We start from the raw sequence: 22,062 nt of genomic DNA, 5'->3' as shown, positions 1-22,062 counted from the left end.
ATGGCTAGCTGCTCTAGTATCTTTGCCAAGAAAACCCCAGATGTGGTCACAAAGAGTCAGACGTGACTGAAAGGGCTGAACAACAAAATTATTACAATGGCCTAGCTGGAAGTTACATTTTTGGTTAATTTCTACCATACACTAATCATTACATATGTTGTCAGACTGTGTTACAATACTTAGTCCTATATTTTCTACATAATTAGAGATACTCAATATTTATTCATTTGATAATAGTTGAGAGAGCTAATGCTGTGATATTCCCTATAATCTTAATAAAACATTTGCTACACCGGGACTTTAGCTATCCTTTGCATCTCAGAACAATCACTGCTACTGTTTAATTTCTACCACTGTAGCTATTCCAGGGATTTGGGTTTGGAACAGTGATGAATCCAAGTACTTACTGCTTTCCTGGTGTTGTGTGTGTTCTGAGAGGGGATGTAAAAAAGGAGAGGTATATTCCCAATTCAGAAGAATTGACTGGGAGCAAAATTTTCTCCTGTGCTCCTCAGTGGAGCAGAGCAGGTAGATGGCACAATACATAGTTTTGAGCCTGAAATCAGAAAGACATGAGTTCTAATCCAGCCTCATTCCCTTAATACTGTGTGACCCTGAGCAAGTCACTTGACCTTGGTTTGCCTCGGTTTCCTTATCTGTAAAATGGGGATAATAATAGCACCTACATCTCGGGGTTATTGTGAGGATAAAAAGAAACAATATTTATAAAGTCCTTAGCAAACTTTAAAGCACCATATAAATGCAACTATCATCATTGTTCTTCATCACCATCAGCCTAGTCTGGACCCCTCAGAGCCAATCATTTGTCCTAAAAGAAACTTTGGAGACTTGGCTTAAGCCTATAAGGCTTCCCATGGAAAGTATGTCCTACAGCATATTTCTCAGTTAAATTTCATTCTTTTGGGTTAATTAAAAGGAATTCTCAAGTTGTCAGAAGGGGTTGTATTTGAGGCATCCTACGGACGATGAATCCCTTCTAGAATTTACAGTTTGGCTGGAATATTCCAACCCCTTTCAAGTGATATCTAAGGAAGTGTATCACTGTTAAGAGTACCAACATGATTTACATACGAAACTGTAATTTTCCAAATAATGATGTAACAATTTTTCAGAATATTTAAACCATGAAACAAAAACAAATGCGCTGAAATGCTCTCTTACAAAAATGGCACCCCAAAATCCCCGAGTTGGATGGTAAAGACTGAAACTTTATTTTCATGTTTATTCACAGGGGTGACCCTTCACTTGTTCAACTGAATCTTGCCATCGTTTCAGGCTACCTCCTCTCTGGTAATTATGTGATGTAGTTAAATGGTGATTATGAGTAATAAATAAAAGTTTATTTTGATTTATATTTCTGTAACTATGCTATGAAGAAATAGAGCCATCTTTCGGTTCCTTTATGTCAGCCATACATTTTAAGAACTGCGACCAAAAAAATTTATCCTTTGATTATGTGTATGAAACCTTTCCCTCTTTGCCTAGGGCTAAATAATTTATCTTATTTTTCAAAATGAGGTTATGAGGGAGAAATGCGTCCTAGAACAGATGAGCTAGATGTCAAAGAGCAGGAACCTGGTCACTTTGACTTTTGGTATTGTTGAGGTCCTTTTTATGGGTCTTCATTCTAGCTAGCCACTCTTTTCTGCATTTGCAGATTTAATGTGCTTTTTGTGGTGACATTAATTATTTTAAAAAACAACATGAATTTTTTTCCTCTATCTTTTAAAATAGCGTATCAAAAACTCTTATGTTTCTGAACCTAACTCCCTTATTTCAGGAAACATTCAGAGAGAAATTTTAGGGTATTTTAACCTTTTCACTGTATTTCTATTTTATAATTAAATCTTTTGATAATTATTGTGCTAGAAAAGAAATATTGTAGATCTTCTTTTCATAACTTTCTTCTTTGATGACTTTAGATCACGAATTCAAATTTCTTGACTTTAAATGAAAGATCAAATAATATAAAGCTTTTCCCACTTAATTCCATACCTCTTAGTGAGATGGGCTGTACTTTCCTGCCTGAAATAGAGTAGCAACTCTGCATAGCCATTCACTTCACTTGCTTGAGTTTTTAATCCTTATAGCAAAAGCATTTGCCTTCTCTGTGACTATGTCTATGTCTCTGTCTCTGTGACTATGATTAATTCTATATGTTGTGCATCTCCGAGCATCTAATAATTTTATTGTTTTAACTTGACATCTGCTGCTGATATATTTGAAGTATCGAGCCAAGTAACAAGTCATTCTGAGTAAGTCTGAAGTGGTGCAAGTTTTTTACTTATCTGTTCCCTCACTTTGGTCATTTTTTTTTCCTTTTTGCAGATATATTTCTTATCCTTTTATACTGGAAGGTGATTGGTGATAAGTTTTTTATCATTCACCATTCAGCAGCTTTATATGCATACTTCTTTGTACTGGTGAGTGCCATATGTTGCAATAGTCTAACAAGAAGACAAGACTGGGAATAGTGACTAAGGGTGAACGTTGATTTAAATATATGACTCTAGAACTTACCAAAGAAAAAAAAAGAACACTTCCAAGAACACTAAAATCATCTTAGTGATAGTTCTACAATATTGATTAACTATTAACTCAATTTTAGTATTGCGTGCATACCTGTATTTCTGAGTTTTTGGGAGGATATCTATATGACTATTTATATGTGAGTTTTTCTGAATAGATCTAAATAAACTCTGAGAAAGGTTGGTGTATACATTTCCTTGAAATTGTGTTCAAAGAACTTTAAGGATTTTTAGGGACCTGACTATTAATGTACTGCTGTTGGTAGTTCAGATGATTTATGATTCTTTATGATGACATAGTGCCAGGCATTTGCAGATTCCTATAAAATAGCTCAAATCATCATTCCCACTTAATGACATACTTATGCTAGATATCTAATTCTGGAATATTGTTGGCTGCCTAGAGCTTCATCTGAGTCCTAGGACTGAATGAGCAAAATTCAGGTTAATTTTATCAAAGGTAGGGGAGTAAAGTAAAATAATAAATCTCATATGTATTTCATATAAAAATTATTCTTCCAAATAGAAATGATATCAGTAACTTATCTTCATGCCTTCTCTAGCATGAGATATATTAATATGTATAAAATAAATTCCAAAACAATAAATATTTCTAAGCTTTCTACAAAGTTGGCATGGCAAGATATCCTTTATGTTTTTACTTTTAAAGCCTAAATGTGAATACTGGCTTTTTTTTTTCACACTGTTCCCCCTTCCCCCCTAGCTTTTGTTTTGTGGGTGAATGTTCATTTTGTATTGTAATAAATTTTTCTTTTTTAATTTTATTTTCTACCATAGACTTTCATAAAACCTTAAATGAAAGAATATTAGCAGCTGTTAACATGAAATTTTTTTTGAAAGTAACAGAAACGCATATGAGAAAAGCTCTTGGTATTTTTATTTTTAACTGTCACTAATATAAGATATCATTATTAAGCTACAGCAGAAAACTTCACTTTTTTGGTGATAAGCCACAGTGAGAATTACATTTTGTTATTTTATATTTAGTATTAAATTTTCAGTAACTAACACTGAATTCAGTTTTATAACTTCTGTAGTATTATACATAACAGGAATTCTACTGATATATTTCCCCTGAAAAATTAGATCATAGTGTAAGAGATTTAGAGCTGAAAGGAATCTCAGAATCCATCTAGTCCACTCTCCTCATCTTCCAGATTAGAAAATCAGTGGCCCAAGAATGTTTAATTATTTCTCTGGGGTCACAAGTGTAGTAAGTACCAGAGATTTGAGCCTAGGTCCTCTGACTTCAGATCATTGCTTTTCTTCGGTATTGTATCTATGCAAATCACTCATCTGAAGTATGATAGCTTTAATTAATGCAAATATTTATAGCAATAAGATACAATTTTAAGTAGATATAAATATGCCCACTCATAGCTACAAAAAGGCATTATACATCATCTGCTTTTCCCTGGAATAGTGTGGATATAAATAGAAGACAGACTGCCTTAGGGTTTTATATCTTTTGTCTTCCTATGATTAATATATTAGGTAGTTATAAAATAAGAGATTCTTGTAATACATTACCTTTTTTTCCAGAAAACTAAATGAAATGCCAGTTTTTGTTGCTATAACTTCAAGCTTTTTATTACTTAAAGAAAAGAGTAGTACAACCCGAGTATATGTGCGGTTCTCTTTCTTATGACCTTAGTTATTTGATATATCGCTACTTTATACCAATCAACACATATTGATAAAATCCATGCAGAACAAAGTCTATTGTAGTTGTTAGTTTTCATTGCAGTGTAACTAATAAAAATGTAGGCACACTATTTGGAAAGACTGAATGTGAGTGTGTGTGTGTAATATCAGATAACAATTTAAGGAAAAATATATTTTCTGAACACAGATCACTAAGAACACATATGCTATGAAACCAATATGACCTAATAAAAGAAGTGTTATCTTTTTTAATGTTAATTCATATTAATATATTGTGAATCCACTGTTCACTCTTGGTCACTCTTGCATATCACAGGTTGATAAATGATGGCTTTGCTTGGACTTGCATGTTGAATGTTGTGTTTGCGGAATGGGCACTGATTCTCATTGGACTTTATTCTTTTTTGCCTTTTTTGTTAAGCCAAAATAAGTGCATGTTAGAGTCTAATTTTCAATTAGCTTTTTTTTCTCATTAAATAATGTTGATGAATAAAAATCAGCTTTAATTCTAAAGGTGGTAGATTAGTGTGTTGATAAATTAAAGTTCTATCTCATTGATTTAATTCAGCATATACTAATAAAAGTGAGTCTATTCTTATGAAACCCAAAAGGGAAAAAATTTCAAATGTTTGATAACTCTTGGACTCAGAAATGTAATAAGTACATACTACATGTCAAGACCCACATGTAGAGTTCCAAGATGGCATTATAATTTTGTATAAGATAACTTTATGCTTGTATTTCTGTGTCTTAATGTAGGCCTTCACAAAGCTGGTGCTTTGATTTATATCATTATTTCTTCTTAATACTGGTCTAATTTCCATTTTAAGAAAATAATCTTTTTTGTACCTTGCAGTGTTTATGATTAAGGTTTTTACAATAAGTTTTCTTTCTGAAATAATGTTTCTTTTGTAGCTAATTTAGAATTTCACATTCAAGAAGCAAAGAATAAAAACAAGATATCACTTGACCCTAATTTGCTTCCAATAAAGAAAATTTTTTTTATATATCACCTAACTTCAATATCACTTGGATCCAAAGTAGAAACATAATGTGACTAGGGAAAGCAAAATTATCAGAGAAATGAATATATTAACGTTCCTACACACACACACACACAAAACACACACACACATATACACACATCTCCAATGTTGTGGATTAACGCCTAACTTTTTGACACAGCATCTTAAGTAAGAGTAGAACTCAGATGTCTTTGGTAGCTTTTTAGTCTTCTTTTGTGGGGATAATAATAATCTTAATTATTATTATTAATTTTTATGTATTACATTACAGTTTGTAGAGCACTTTGCCTATGTTATCTCATTTGATCCCCCAAAAACCCCATGAGATAGCACTACAAATATTATCATCCATCCCTGTTTTGCATATGAGGAAACTAAATTCCAAATGGTTAAATGCCATGTCTATGCCCATTCAGCTGGTGCTGGGTAAGATCAGAACTGGAGTCTTCCTACCTCCCACTCCAGCACCCTGCTCGTGATGCTGCCCTGTTGGTGTTCCTTGCTGATCATTCTGTTCTACCTCCTTATGAGGTGTAGCTCTGGCCGCATCCATAGTTGCAGTGTGTTTTGATAGTTTTCATGCTTCAGGAATGAATTGAATAACAGTGAGGATTCTACCCTCTTCCCACTCCCCCAGGCAATGTTATCATGACATCCTCTAGCAAGGTGGATTTTGGCTTCGCTCTCCCTCATAAAACTGCCCTTTGGCGTCTGTCATCGTTGATCATGCCTGCTTGATAGTCTCATATAAATGATACCTTAAATGAAAAATGAAGCTCCTAGGTTGTTCCTGCTGTACCTCAGGATTTTAACTCATACATCTGAAAAACAAGGTGCTGGTAGCATTAATAATTGCTGTTTATAATTAATTACTATTTGTAATAGTTTTCCTATGAGAAAATTTGTTTAGCATTGTCATTTGAGATACCCAGAACAGGACCTTTGGCAGTGATTTATTCATCTCTCACTCTGTACTGCTAAGCAGTCAAACTGAAGACTCTTGTCCCCCATATGGTTGTGTTTGTTCCTGCGGCTGGGGTTGAAGTGAGGTATGGGTAACAGCCTGGGAAGATGGTGAAGACCTCTTAGCAAGGCAAGGAAATCTGAGGAGGAAGTGTTTGGGAAGAGATGAGGAAGATGGGTTTCTCTTTGCTTTTCCATTTACTCATCCATTTGCTCTCTCTCCCCATAATTGAGGACCATCTTTCAACAGTATCTTTTTTTGTCTTCTTTCTGTTCTCTAATCCCTTTCGTCTTTCCCAGCCCTTCCCTTGGCCATGAAAGTTTTAGAGCCTTGGGAATAGAGTGGCAAGATAAAGGGATACTGGCAGAAAGAAGTGACGGAGGTTTTTCAGGCTCTAAAATGGTTTCCCTTCCTTCCTTCCTTCCTCTCTTCATTTCCTCCCTCCCTCCTTCCCTCCCTCCATTCCTTCCTTCCTTCCTTCCTCCTTCCCACCCCCACCCCCCGCTTTCTCATCAGAAAAGAGCAAAGTTTCTATTGCCCTTAGGAGATGAGGGAGTATTCTTTTGGTACCCCAGATTAGATGGTTATGGGAGGTTGGGGTATGTAAGGGCTATAAACTCACTCACCAGTCCAGTGTTGGAGACTATCCGTAGTTCCTTTAAGGTGTTCTCCAGAATAAAAGATAAAACATTCAGACTATCTTATAATTGTGTCAGAGTAATCTACTAATAAAATGTTTTTTGTTCTTTCTAATAACTTATCTTTTTTCTGCTACTTTTATTTCTACTTCAAAACCCAAGCTACTATCTTCCTGTCCCTAATGCCATATTACGCCACTGAAAGCATTTTTAAACGCAATACTTATACATACCTGAAAATACTTTATTTGTTTTTTTCACAGGATGCGTGGTTTCTTTTCTGTTAGCAACCTATCTGTATGAGTTCCTTTAGTCTGTTAAAACTCTGCATTTTGTAGTGCAGGCAATTGAAATTAAGTCTGTGATATGTGTGTGGTTGTATGTATAGTGAACTATATCAAGCCTATGTTTTGAATGAACCTTTCATTTTCCTGGTGTTCAGTTTGCTAAGCAAAAGTATCTAAACAATTTTCTCAGGTTTCTTATAGTTCTAAAATAACAGTAAAGTATCAATAGTATAGATACATATGGCCTTTTAGCTACTTGGGTGCAGCCTTTTGACTGAGTCCAAATTTACAAATTTACAAAAGAACAAATCTTTTTATTAAGTGGATTTGTTCTGTGAAGTTTGGATTCAGTCAAAGGGCTGCACTTGAGGACCTAGAGGGCCACATTTGGCCTTGAGGCTTCCCCACCCCTGAACATTCAAAATCATAGAGCTCAATAGTGCAGAGCTGGGGACTAGAACCTGCTTTAACTACCAGCCCCTTGTGCTTCACACTTAGGTCAAGTTACTTCTATTATCATTGGCATTGAAAACAAGATTTACTTTGAACTAAATATCAGTGATGGTAATTAGATTATTTCTACTCTTTATAACTTTAGTTATTTTATTAAAATGTCAAGAAAAATGCAAAACATTAAATATTTTATTGAAATTTAAATAAAGGGGAAATTTAGACATACTGGTGAAATCTTACAGTTTAATTTCATGAGAACATACATGGTTTCATGAAAATGTGAACCTACTATAACTTAGTATAACTTAGGTAGATGTTATGTACTAAACAGGGAATGGTCTGAGTCTAAGAGAGGTTTAAGCAACTAATTTGTCCACGGTCACGTGGCTAGTAAGTGTATGATACGGGATTTGAACCCAGGTATGCCTTTTTCCAAGGTCAACATTGTCTATCCATTAACTCTATTATTATAAGGTAAGCACAGAAGGTTACGATATCTTGAGTGTTACATGAAATTTTAAGGAGGCCATTACCTATTTGGGGTGGGGGTGGGGTTGAGGAAAAGGGGAGAACTAGGGAAGGCTTTACAGCAGAATTAATGTTGAGTTAAACTTTACAAAATGGGCAGGAAATCATTAGGCAGAGATAAGCTACTTTAGGCATCGGGAGCTCTACAGAGACAGAAGTTGGGTTGAGGGAGTAGTAGGGTTTTGTTGGAGTGAGTGGGTAAAAGGAAGTAACCCAATCCAATTCAACAAGTATTTTAAGTGCCTTCTACGTGCAAGGCAGTGTGCTAGGTGCTGAAAGTACAGACACAATTTTAAAACATTATTTTATTCTTGATCTTATATTCTGCTTATTGGATACAACATGGAAACAGATAACAGTCATTTGAGGAGGAATACATTGAGGATACATAAATTGAACCTTAGAGTCTGAGGTGAGGGAGGTTTGTATTCCAGGCTTAGAAAACAGCCTATGTAAAAGGCACAGAAGTGGGAAATATAGTGCTGAGTTCATAGAATAGCAAGTAGATCTGTTCAGCTAGAACAATTGGCCTGTTGTGCAACAAGACTAGAAGGGTATTCCGGAGCCAGATTGATAAAGACTTTAAATGCCACACTAATGAATTTATATTTTGCCCTAAAGGCAACAGGAAGAGCCACTAATGTTTCTTGAGTAGGGAAATGCCGTGGTCACATCCGTGCTTTAGGAATATAACCTTGGCCTCTATATGGAGGATAGATTGTCAAGGGGAGAGTACTAGAGACAAGGAGACTTATCAGGAGGTCCTTATAATAAAACAGGCAAGAGATGACTGAGGGTTCTGAACTATGGTGGTGATTGAATTAGAGAGAAGGGGCAAGATGCAGGAGATGTTCTGGAGGTAGGATTGACAAGACCTTAAAATTAATTGAATGGGGGGATGAGGGCAAGAGATAAATGGAGGATGATTCAGAGGTTTGAACCTCAGTGACTAGAAGAGTGGTGGTATCCTAAACAGAAATATGGAACTTAGGAGAAAAGAGAAGTGTGCTTGAATGGGGTGGAGATAGAGTTCTGTCTTGGATGTTTGTTGACTGTATGATTGACTAAAGGATATACAGGTGGTGTCCAATAAGCCACTGTTAATGTAGGACTAATAGAGCTCAGGAAGAAGATTAGGACTGGATATATAGATCTGGGGGCCATCTGGATAAAGATAATTAAACCATACCAAAAGAGAAATTGTAGAAAGAGAAAAGAAAAGGAACCAGAATGCGACCTTAGGGGACACCAAATGTAGAAGGAGGGACATGTATGATGATCTAGCAAAAGAGACTGAGCATGACCAGTCAGATAAGGAGGAGAACCAAGAGAAAGCAGTGTCATAAATGTCTAGGGAAGAGAAATTATTCAGGAAAAGGATGATCAACAGTTATATGCCGTAGAGAGATTTTTAAAAAGCATAAAATTGGAAATAGTCCATCAGATTTAGCAATTAAGAGATCAGTGGCAACCTTAAAGAAAGTAGTTTTACTGGAGTCAGGAGTCATTGCATTTAATCTGTGTCAGAAGCAAAACATTTTTTCAAGACAAAATAAAATGGATAAACACAGGAATTAAACTAATGGAGTTAAATTTAAAAATGGAATTAGGGAAAATAAATGAGAAGAGAATGAGGGAATTGGGTGCAGTGAAGGATCCTAGGACAAGATGTAGCTCAGGAGTTTAGAAATATCTGTAGGGAATACAAATACATCATAGAAGCACTAATGTGAAATTATTTTACTGGAAAACATTGGCAGAAGGAACATTAGCAACAGAATAACAAACCTAGAAAAATCCCATTTTTCTCTTTCTGCCTCTTTCTTCTTTCCCTTTCGCTTTGTTTCCCTTTTCTCTCTTTCAAGGGTCTGGAAGAGGAGGAGGAGCCAGCATAGGAGATAAGATTGTTTAGAGAGATAGGAGGAAAAAAGTTTAGAAGCAACCCAGATGAAAGTGAGGGGTTTGGAGGACAAATCAAGAAGGAACAATTAAAGGTTATTGAAAACTCAGAAGAATGAAAGAATCTGACCATTATATATCAAGAAAATGAGGGACAGATTACATTTCAAATTCACAGATGTTAAGATGGAAAAATTCAAGATTCAATTCAGACATACTGCTGTCAGGCTTTAAGATTTCATTGACAAGGAGATAATGCTATAAGCAATGAGGGTGAAAGACTTGGGATCTCAGATGTACAGCTAGAAAAGAACTTTAAAGGCCATCTAATCTAAACCCCTCATTTTACTTCACCCATCCTAAAATATCAATTAGCATTTCAAATGAGAATTGAGAGAAGCTGAAGAATGACATATAGACAGTTAAAGAATATAAGACGTAATCCCCAAATCAGTTTCCTAGAAAGCCAAGAATTCTTTTCTAAAATAAAAGATGGACATTTAAAAATCAAGATTACTGAATAACAATTTATGGAGAAAAGGCCTTAGCTGAGATCTATTTTGCTTTGGAAAAACAACAGAAATACCAAAGGCCTTTGAATTACTTACAGGCTGAAAAGAACAAATTGAAAGATCCTTTGCAATGAACTCAGATCATTGAACTTAGTCCTTTGATCAATAGATAGTATACAACTATAACTAGATTCAGATTTCAATGCAGTTGTCTTAGTGGAAGGAACACTGAATGATGGAAGGTGGAAAAAGGAAAATGGAGACTGGCTTCTCTTTTAAAATTATGTGGAAAATGGGTATTACAGAGAGTGATGGGGAGAAAGGCAGGAGAATAGAATGAGGGTAGAAAGAGGGTATAAACTCTAGTCTTAAACCAAAAGAAGACAAACTGGGAGGAATTGCATTTGTGCTGGTCTTTCAGAGTTAATAGTATTAAAATAGGGTTTTATTGTTAAGTGTGGGAAAGGAGTTATATTAGTGAAATAAAGAAGATTGTTAAATTATTTATTCTGGGAGAAAGGGAATAAATAAAGAATGGTAGGAAAGTCAAATTTATCACTTGTAATTGAATGTAAAGGGTAATTTCCCCCCAAAAGAGGAAAAGGGCTGATTAAAAATTACAACTCAATAATATGCTGCTTTTAGGAAACAGTTTACTGTCAAAGAACGTACATAAGTATAAAACTGTAGAACCAAACTAAATCTGTCATGTTACACCTAACTTAAGAAAGCCTAAAATTGCTGTGATATTAGCAAGTAAAGATAAATTTATATTAAAGAAAACAGAAAATCCTCCCTCTGGTGCTTACTACCTGTCTGTCTGACTTTTAGCAAGTTGCTTAAACTCCATTTCCTTATTTCATTTGTATACCTAACTATATAGTAAGTTTACAAAGGCAAAGTTTACTGATTTGCAAGGAAAATTAGAAAATCTGTAACAGTGGGAAATATCAAAATCACACTAATGGAATAATATTTATTAAAATGATAAACATATGTACTTGAATACAGCATTTAAAAAACTAAATTTTTTAAACATCACAAGAAATGAATGTAAGAGGTAGATAATACACTTTTGTCAAATGCATGTAAGTAGATTATGTTCTAGGTTACCATGAAGTTTATAGATAAATTCACAAAGGTAGCATTCTAACCATTACATTTGTGAATCATAACATAATATATATAATACAATAATATAAGTGATAAACATATTCAAGCCTACATGGAAACTTTAAAAAATGATTAGATGATTAATGTATAGATTAAAGAAAAAAATTTTAAAAAACAATAGTAAATTATATTAAAAGTATTAAATAGAAATACATCATGTACAAATTTGTGGAATGAAGCTAAAGCAATATGCAGAGACAAATTGATATCTAAATTTAAAAACATTTCCTTCAGGCAATTTAAGATATAGGTCTCAACTCAGTAGAAAAGTCAATTCTAGAGATAGGGACTTGAGAGTTATTTGCATAGAGATATTAGTTGAAGCCCTGGAAGTGAATATAATTCCTTTAGAGAAAGGATAAAAAATCAAGGACTGAATCATGTGGAACACTCATCTCAAGGGGTATAGAGCAAGGTGAGGAACTAACGTAGGAGATGGAGTATTTAGAGAGGAAGGAAGAGAACTAAGAAAGAAGTCTGGAGGGGCTAATCAGCAGTGTTGAAAGCTACAGAGAGATCATGGAAGGTGAAGAAAAAAAAAGCATCCACAGGATATGGTGATTGGGCCATCTTGGTGATCTTACAAGAAATTAGGGTGCTTAAAGTAGTGGGAGTGGGAGCCAGCTTTGTAAGAGGTTGAGGGAAGAATGAGTAGTGAAGAAGTAAAAGTATCAGATATATATAAATTCCAAAAGAAGTTCAGCTATGAAAGTAAAGAGAGAGAAGAGATGGTAGCTGGCATCAAGATGATGCTTTTTCTTTCTTTTTTTTTAGGCTATGTCAAACTTTAACATATCTTTGGCCATATAGGTTAGAAAGAGATGAAGATACGTGGGAAATTAGGACTGCCTGCTAGAATAAGTTCCTAGTCAAGTTAGGAAGGGAATATGTAAAGGGATTGAGCTTTGTGAGGAGTAAGGAATGATGCTCCCTCCCCCCCCCCCCTGCTTTTCTGACTAGAAAGAAAGGAGGAAAGTCAATGAAAGATAATACTAAGAGGTTTTGAGGAGTAGAAGAGAGGAGTCAAGGGAAATCACATTGGATAGCTTCAGTGGTCAGAATAGGCTAGATCATCAGCTTTACGTGGGGATAGAAAGTAGGTTTGTGATTGGGGGCAAAAGAAAAGAAAGAACATTTTATGCTAGTTTCTATGGAGAATAAGATTGACTCAATAAGAATAGAAGCATTGTTGAGTAGCAGGTAGGGCCTAGTTGTTAGGTACTGTACATTTGTAGTAGAAGAAATTAGCTTAATTTATTTACTTTCTCTATGGATTCTTTGCTGACTTGGAACAGGAGTGAAGAAATTCTATACTGAAGATTACCCAGGGACAATAGTTCACACATAGGAACAGAAAAAGACAAAGGGGACTTAGGATTCTAGAAGAAATATTTGAGTAACAGACCATGTGAATCTGGGTACTGGGTCAAGTGAAACTAATTTGAAGGGAATGAACAAGAAGAATTAGGATAGGTTGAGGGACCAAAGATTATTAAATACTAGGGTTTACTTACAAAGGCAAGCACAGAACAAGACAGAATTTTTCCACAACCTTAATCAGTGAGGTTTTCAATACAAAATCAACATAGATGATAAAAGCTTAGTTTGTGATAAGTTGTCTTTATTTTCCCTTTAACGTGATAAGTACAACTTGGAGTTAACTAGTTCTTTGCCCCACTCAATTGAATTAGTAAATCTCAGGACTGTTTTCAAAGATAGAGGCTAGAAGGTTTATCTTTGAGATCAAGAATTACTTTAAATTCATGGTTTTAGGTAAAAGGCTCTCTCCTGAATAACTTTTTCTTGACTTTTCCTTCACAAAGGATGTTGGCCTTTCAGCGTTCTTAGCACCAGTCACCTTTAGCCTAGTGGGTGTTACCAAATTTTTCTGTTTTAAGCATAGTGTTTCTTCTTTGTGAGAATTTGGATGATTTAGAATGGGAAATACATTTTTTCTTAGTCCCTGATAGTATTTTCAATCTAGCAATTACATTTGCTTCTTAGTCCAAGTCTACTTTGTTTTTTTTACGGGAGACCATACAGGCAAATGTACGATCTCAAGCAGGATCACTTGAACTTCTAGCTGTTATTGGCATTAAAAGATTGGGCTAGGGTTGTGGGCTTAAACACTCATGATCAAGAAAATGTAAGGATAGCCAATATAGTTCAGATTGCTCTATATGTTGGTGTATACAAAATAAGTAATAATAAGATATTATTTCTTCCATTTTTCCTTTTGATTTTGTTTGATTGTTTCTTGATGTCTCATGAAGTCATTAACTTTTGCTTATCCAATTCCAATTTTTAAGGGTTTATCTTCTTGAGTGAGATTTTGTACCTCCTTTTCCATTTGGCCAATTATAAAGAGTTTTTTTCTTTGGTGAATCTTTGTACATCTTTTTCTATTTGGCCAATTCTGCTTTTTAAGGAGATCTTTTTTTCAGTGGATTTTTGTCTTTTTTTTTTTTTTTTTTTTTTTTTTTACCATTTGGCTTATTCTATTTTTAAGGTGTTCTTTTCTTAAGTATTTTTTTTGTGCCTCCTTTATCAAGCTGTTGCCTCTTTTTTCATGATTTTCTTGCATCGCTGTCATTTCTTTTCCCAATTTTTCCTCTACCTCTCTGATTTTTCAGATTCATTTTTGAATTCTTACAGGAATTCTTTTTGGGGCCTGAGACCAATTCATATTTTTCTTTGAGGCTTTGCATGTAGTTGCTTTATTTTTGTTGTCTTTTTCTGTGTTTCAATGGTCAGTTTTTGTTTTTGTTTTTTTTTTTTTTTGTTATTGTTGTTTCCTTATTTTCCAGCCTGTTTCCTGACTTTTAGCTTTGTGTTAAAATTGGGCTCTACTCCTGGGGTGGAGGTGGCACCATCCTAAACTTCATGGTTTTTTGTGCTAATGTTTTCAGGACTAGTTCTGTGGGTTCTGTAAGTTTTTAATTCTTCCAAGGTGGTATGATTTAAGAAGTGTGGTAACTGCTCTCTTTGCCTGTGCTCTGGTTTGTGAGCAACTACAAGCTTACTGTCTTTGGGCTGAGAGCTCCAGAAGCTGCCACTGTCTATTCAGTTACCCCCAAGGCCTGCTGCTGTCTTGCTGGGGCATGACGTATGCTGGACTAAGTTCCAGCTCCACTCTCACCCAAGTGAGACAGACCTTTCCTGCCAACTTTCTAAGTTGTTTTGGGCTGGAAAATTGTTTCCCCTCATCCTTCTGTTGGTTCTGCTACTTCAGAATTAATTTTGAAGTGTTATTTTAGCTTTGTTTGGAGGGAAATTTGGGAGAGTTCAAAAGAGTTCCTGCTTTTACTCTGCCATCTTTACTCCATCTCTCCACCCTATTTTTTGATTTCGAACTTTATATTAAAGTTGAACTATGTTCCCAGCATGATGGGGAGTGGGGCACTGTCTTAAGCTTCATATTTTTCACACTGCTGTTTTCAGAGCTAATTTGGGGGTTTGGAAGTGTTGGGTGTTTCCCAGGGAGAGGTGTGATCACTATTCTCTTGGTCTGTACTCTAGTTATTACCCAGGAAAGTCCCCTAATGTTTTAGGACTGGAAGTGATACTGTTCCTGAGGGTCCTTGATCCCTTGTGATCAAAAGCAACACAGTTCCTTAGGGCTCCCACTCTCTCTTAACTATGAGTGTTCCTCTCTGCCCTTGAACTATGACCCACAAGTAGATTTAGGCAATGGAGTTGCCAAAGAGGACCCAGTCCTGGGTCCAGTTCTAGCACGGGAGTCCCCTGTAATCTCTTTTTGACCATTTGCCAGGTCCTCTTACCATCTCCCAAAGCTGCTGTTGCTTCTGTCAACAATACCTGGTCCCACCACTGGTTTTATATCCATGTGGGCTCTGGGCCAGCCTTGACCTCCATGTCATAGACCTCCTAAATTGTCTTTGACCGGAAGAATGTCTCACTCTGACCTTCTATTGGCTCTGCTACTCCAGAATTTGATTTCGGGCATTATTTTAAAAATAGTTTAGAGGGGAGTTTTGGGAGAGCTTGGCTGAGTGCTTTCTCTACCATCTTGGCTACACCCCAGAAGTCTCCCACAGCCACATTTTAATGGAATCTTCTTACTATTTTGTTTCATTCTGTTCTATCAAAAAGGATGATTTTTGGACAGAAAAGGGTAGAATAACCATGCTTAAGAGGAAATGAGACCCAAAATAGGTAAAAAGGCAATAAGAGAATACCTAGGAACTCCATATGAGTTCAGATCTGAAAGAACTTGCAAGTGTTATTTGCTGACTGCTGTCAGTTATCTCTGAGGAACTGGGGAGTATGGGAGAGATGTTCATTAAGACTTCTGAATGGGGAATAATGTCGATTCTGCCTGATTAGAAGCCTGTCAGTTTGAGGTCATTCTCAAGTAGAATTCATAAAACAGATGATTTGTGGGCTTTTAAAAAGTTGAGCAGTGATCACTTGAATACAGTGATGTCTCACTCCAAATAAGTCATACGTAGAGTAAGTTTCTTTTTTTTAATGGTGTTGCCAGATTGGTAGATTAGGGGAATGCTGTAGATCACATTCATATCTGGAGTTTGGCATGACCTTTGTAAAAACCTCCTATCATTGTGGACAAAGATGAAAAGATCTGGTCTGGATGATGATATAGTGAGGTCAGTTTCGGAGCTGCTAGATAACTACCCCCAAAAGAATGAAAGATCTTTCTTCATTGGTTTACTGCAACACTCTGTCCTTGGTCCTGTTTGAGTGAATATGTTTATAAGCAGCCAGGATGAAACCTTAATGACATCCTTACCAAATTCATGAAAAGGAACTTAGGAGGAATAGTGAATATGTTGGACATCAGAATTAGAATTCAAAAAGAGAGTAGAATGAAGGCGAAACTTTATGAAGATAAATGTAAAGCTCTGTGCTCAAGCTAAAAAAACAAAATCAGCTGTTTAAGATAGGGAAAACTATAGGATGGGGAAATGTGGCTCAAAGCAGTTCATCTGACAAAAGGCCAGAGTTCTAATTGATTTCTATGATATGCCTGTCCATAAAGTTATATATGATCATAGAGAGAGGGCTAGAGACCATTATCTTCAGCTTCTTTGGTATAGGGAAACTCTTTGTACCAATGCAAGTCAGAATCTTCTATTCAAATGCAATATGATCATAGGCTGCATTAATAACTCACATTAGCACTAGTGCTTTAAGTTTTGCTGAATACTTCCTACAAATTAAATCTGAGAGGTAGGTAATGCAAGTGTCATGACTTTTACAGATGGGAAATTGAGGCTGAGAAGTTGTGATTTGTTCAGTATCATGAAACTAGTAAGCGCTGTCTGTTGTCAGAAGAACCTGACTGCTGGAGGGGGGAGGTGTCTGAGGGTACAAAACAAGGCAAGTAAGGGATCATTCCACTTTTTACACCACATCAACATTGTGTGGTGGGAAGAATGATGAACTCAGGGTCAGGAGAGGCCTACATTTGTATCCTGTTTCTGACAGTTACTAGCTATGTGACCATAGTGAAGTCATTTTAACTTTTCAGAGGCTTAGATTCCTAATCTCCAAAATGGGATATTAATATCTATAGGAACTACCTCACAGGCTTGTTTTAAGCCAGGCCTGTATAGTCTGTGGCCACAGGCTTAAGGCCCTCAGCCCTTGGCCTGCTTTCCCTCAGACTGCTTGCCATATGCCAAAGGACTTCCTCTGCATACAAAGGATGTTTTCCTCTACATTTTTCATGGGCTGCAGGTTGTGCAGGCCTGTTTTAAGCCTCAGTTGAATTAATGTGCAAAGAGTATTTTGCAAACCTTAGAGAGCTATGTAAGTTTTAACTATCATTTAAAGGGACATTGAGAAACCTGAGTTTTCATTCAGTGTTCAACAAAAATTAATTAAGCACATGCTAAGTGCAAGGTACTAAGAGGTACAAAGATAAAATATGCCTTAGTCTGTGACCTCAAAGACCTTCTCCTTCTCTGTAAAATGTCACAGCATGTAGAAACATTTATACTGCAAAGATGCAAAGAAAGAAATAATGCGGGCGTACAAAGGACTCAGACAAAGCCCTCCAGGAAAAATTGAAGAGACAGAGAGAAAACACTTGAAGCTGAGGAATCAGAGATGGCCACACAGAGAATGTGGCCTCTGGGCAGGGTCTTGAAGTCAGAGGAGGATTCTAAAAGGCTGAGGTGAGGAGAGGTCTCATTTCAGTGCAAATGAACAGAGGCAGGAAACAGCTGTTACCCTAATTGGGCTAAAAAAGAGACTCTGAAAAGGAAGCGGGGTGAAATAAGACTGGAGAGGTAGGTTGGGGCCAGATTATGGAGAGCCTTAAATACCTTATCATAGAGTCACTAGGGAGCAAGTGAAGGTTTTGGGGCAGCAGAATGACTTGGTTTGACTTGTGCCTTAAGAAGATTTGCTTCTGTTGAAGTGTAGATAGAAGACTGGAAATAAGAAAGCCATTTAGGAGCCTGTTATAATAGGCAAGAGGCAATGAGCACCTGAACACGGGCAGTAGTTGTATGAATAAGGAGAAGGGGATGAAAGCAAGAGTTGTTTTGGAGATAGCATGGGCAAGACTGGCAGCTTGTTAGCTAAGGGGGGGGGGCACGGTGGTGAGAAAAAAAGAGTCAAGAGAAAAAAGTTGGAAACTTGTATAACCGGGGACAGGGGTAGGTGTAAGGTGGAAGATAATGAATTTTGTTTTGGACATATTGTGTTTGAAATAATAATACAATTAGCTGATGTTTGGTAAGCACTTGGTAATATAGGGCTTGAGTTTAGGAGAGAAATCAGGGTTGGATGTATAATGTGTATTCTCTGCATGTCTGCACACATACACATATTGGTTGAAAAAATGCCAAAGAGGACTTGGAAGGGACCTATTGTTTTGTATCTGAATGATTGTCCTGTGGAAGGATTAGACTTGGTTCCAAAGGACAAAACTAGAAGCGATAGATAGAAGTTACAAAGAAGCTTGTTAGAAGGAAGAATTTACCAGTATCGAGAGCTGTCCAAAAGCAAATGCGTTGCCCCAGGAATCAATGGAGTTCCCTTCACTGGAGGCCGTCAGTCAGTCAGTCAGTCAGTTCAAAAGAGGGTTGAATGACTACATGTCGCAGATGTGGAGCAGATGGATTCCAGCTCAAGTTCAGGTCTGATTGTATGATTTTTCTAATTCTGGTATTCCAAATTGTTGATATTGAGGAGACTTTTAAAAAATTGACTTAAGGGAGCATGACAATTCTATTCACATATTTGAAGGTGTTTAAGGAAGTTGGGTTAACTTATTCCATGTGCTGTCTAAAAGTAGAACAAAGACTGGTGGAAATTATGGGGAGGTGAATTTCAATTCATGTAAAGAAAGACTTCAAGATCATTAGAGCTATTCAAAAATGGATTGAGCTATCATATTTAGGTAATGAGCTCCTCATTCTGGAAGTGTTCAGGCAAAAACTAGATGACAAAATGTTGGTGAAGTTATAGAAGGGATTCAATCGTCACATGAGAATTAGATTATGTGATCTATAAGACCTTTACCAACACCGCAATCTTTACCTTACATTTCTTTATAAGGATTCTATGCACATGTACAATGATAGCATATGATATATACACACACTAACACTCACACGTGCCTATTTGCAAATGAGCTACTTTATCAACTTCAACCAAATATGGGGGAAAAAAACCACAACGGTAAAAATTACTCTACCAATGAAAATGTTAACACATTTTGAAAGTGATCTATTAGATATCCAAATTAGCATGGCTGTATTGGTAACATGATAAATCTCAATAACTAAACAAAAATTAAAAATGTTACAAGGTATTTGTGGAAACTTAAGACTTGAGAATTAAATTTGAAGTTAGAAAAGGAGCAACAAGACAAACTAAATGCCATGTGGGCAGAGATTATTTATCCTGCTTATCTATAATTAGCACCTGAAATCTGAACATCTTTGAATGGCCCTAAAATCAGTTTCTGCTTGGACTGGCTCAGTGTCAGGATATGGGCTGTACCCACAATAAAGTGCTTGGATAGTGCAACATAGCTACCTACTAATTGGGCATTTGAATACCTCTAAGGACGATAATATGAGAGCCTTAGTGTTCTTGGAAGATTCTGCTAGGTAGTCTAATTAGTGCCTGAAATCCAGTTAAGTTTTGGTGATTATTGTAGAAGAAATAGGAAAGGTAGAAGATTTTATCTATGGAATATTCATGTTGACAAACTCACTGGTTTTTTTTAGTCCTGCTGGAAAACATAGAATGGAATCCTGTTTTATTCTCTACAGTAGATGTAAATACCCCATGTTGAATTTGGAGTCACAGGGTCTTGCTTCATTTCCTAGCTCTTTGTGTCTGTGCCACCTTAGGCAAATCACTCAACCCCTCTGGGTTTCTATTTCCACTTCTATGAAGGGAGGGAGTTGGAATAGATGGCGTTAATCTCTAACTCAATAATCCTAAAAATAAATGAAAGTTTTCAGTATGGAGAGACCCAAATAATCATTGTTGCATACTGGTAAAATAGTTAATCTTTCTTCACTTGGGAAATAGAAAGTTGAAAAAATACTTTAAAAGTTTGCATTACAAACTAAGTTTAATTTTTGAATTCTACTCTTGATTTCAGTTTTTTTTTTTTTTTGGAATTCTTAACTTTGGATTTACAGAATTATCTTTAGTAAAACTTACGTATTACTTTTCAAATCACTTGTCAACCTTTCCCACCAATTAAACCTTTACTTCTTTTTTTTAATGATTGTACTCTCTAGTTTTTTTTTATTTACACACAGGCATTTCTCCCAATTTTCATACCAAGTTACATGAAAGTAATTATATATTTTGCAAACTTTTGTAAGTCCATAATATTTTAAGCATATCGAAAATGCTTATGTTTTATAATATATAATAGGATTTGTAAAGAAATAACAATATTTTATGATTCAGTTATTCACATATATATGTGTATATGCACATATGCAAATATAAATATTTTTTAAAGCACTAAAAAGAAATAGGTATAATTCAGCTATTCTCTCAGGTGATACATGTGTTGGTTAAACATGTACTTTCTCCCCAGATCTTATATGTTTAGAATAAAAAAGATATTAGGTTCCTGCCATAGGACAAAATCTTAAAACCATGTTCTACAAGTAGAATAATAATTTATTTTATGAAAGCATTTTTCTCCAAAGAAAAGTGTCATTTACTTCAAGCCCTTAGGGGGAAATGTTGAAGTTATAAATTGAAACTAGAACTGAACTGTCAAAGCAAAAATATGGTAAAAAAATTAAAATGTTAAGCAGACCAAAGCTGAAAGAGAAGGGAAAACCAAGTGTGATGTGTGTCAAGTTGTAAAAAAAGAAAGGAAGAAAGAAAAAAAAGATAAACCATAATGTTATTGAATTTGTGAGAAATGATGAGAAGTGACAGTAAAAATTGAAATGTGGTTCATGAAATCTTTATATAATATCAAAGTAAAAATCGCTGCAATAAAAATTTCAAGCTATTATGGAAAACCTTGGAAAGAGACAATTTTTCATAATAAAATTTTAAATTAGTTTTATGAGGTCGTGAATTTTAATTTTATAGAAAGTAGAAGAAGTAATCTTTAAAAGATCAAAGCAAGAGAGGTGTAAACATTTTGGAACTCTTTCTCTGTTTTACGGTTGAAATATTTGGGTTTGCTAGGTAGTCACTAGCTTTTTAATCACCTCATATACACTGCAGGCAACATAATAATAAGAGCTAGCATATAGCTCTCTAAATTTTGCAAAATGTTTTACATTCGTGATCTTATTTTAGCCTCACCACAACCTTGTAAGCTATTGTTATTATTGTCATCCTTGTTATTATCTTCTATTAACATGCAAAGAGCCTGAGACCTAGAGAGTTTATATAACTTGTGTAGCCAGATCACACAGCTAGTAAATATCAGAAGCAGGATCCCAGGCTGGTCCTTCCTGTCTCCAGCCCTCTTCACTGGCCCATGGTATTGCCTTCCAATCTAAGGCTCATCAGAGTGTATTTGCAGTTCAGCAAGGATTTTTAAAATTGCTACATCCAAGATACCATGCTGGATGCTGAAAATGAAAAGATAAAATACATTTCCTTAGTGGGGAAAGAACGTGTACATTGTTAAGTATTATGTAAAGTAGAGTGTGATGAGGGCAGAGGGAGGATGCTGACAAAGTTGTCCAGAAAAAAACTGAGGCAGGAGAGTAGTTTCATCTGGGAGGGTGGGGCTCCATTTTGAAGAAAAAAGTTCTTAATTTATAAGTATGGGTAGTATTGAATCAAGTTCAATGTGATTATTTGTCATATATAAATGACCTGGCTTTTTAAGAGAATGGCAGTTGGTGAAGAA

At 35.7% G+C, this 22,062-nt stretch overlaps 1 protein-coding gene across 3 annotated transcripts in view; it reads left to right on the top strand.

Moving 5' to 3' along the window:
* LOC118856270 (TLC domain-containing protein 4-like) overlaps nucleotides 1-22,062 on the top strand; it is a 78,696-nt gene that overhangs the window by 37,005 nt on the left and 19,629 nt on the right. For all 3 annotated transcript variants that reach the window (XM_036766470.1, XM_036766469.1, XM_036766471.1), the window contains 2 exons: nucleotides 1,253-1,311; nucleotides 2,350-2,444. In XM_036766470.1, coding sequence (XP_036622365.1) covers nucleotides 1,253-1,311; nucleotides 2,350-2,444 — 154 coding nt within the window. The remainder of the gene's footprint in view (nucleotides 1-1,252; nucleotides 1,312-2,349; nucleotides 2,445-22,062) is intronic.

This window comes from Trichosurus vulpecula, chromosome 7, assembly GCF_011100635.1.
Source record: "Trichosurus vulpecula isolate mTriVul1 chromosome 7, mTriVul1.pri, whole genome shotgun sequence".
Lineage (NCBI taxonomy): Eukaryota > Metazoa > Chordata > Mammalia > Diprotodontia > Phalangeridae > Trichosurus > Trichosurus vulpecula.
This window is presented reverse-complemented; position numbering and strand designations above follow the sequence as displayed.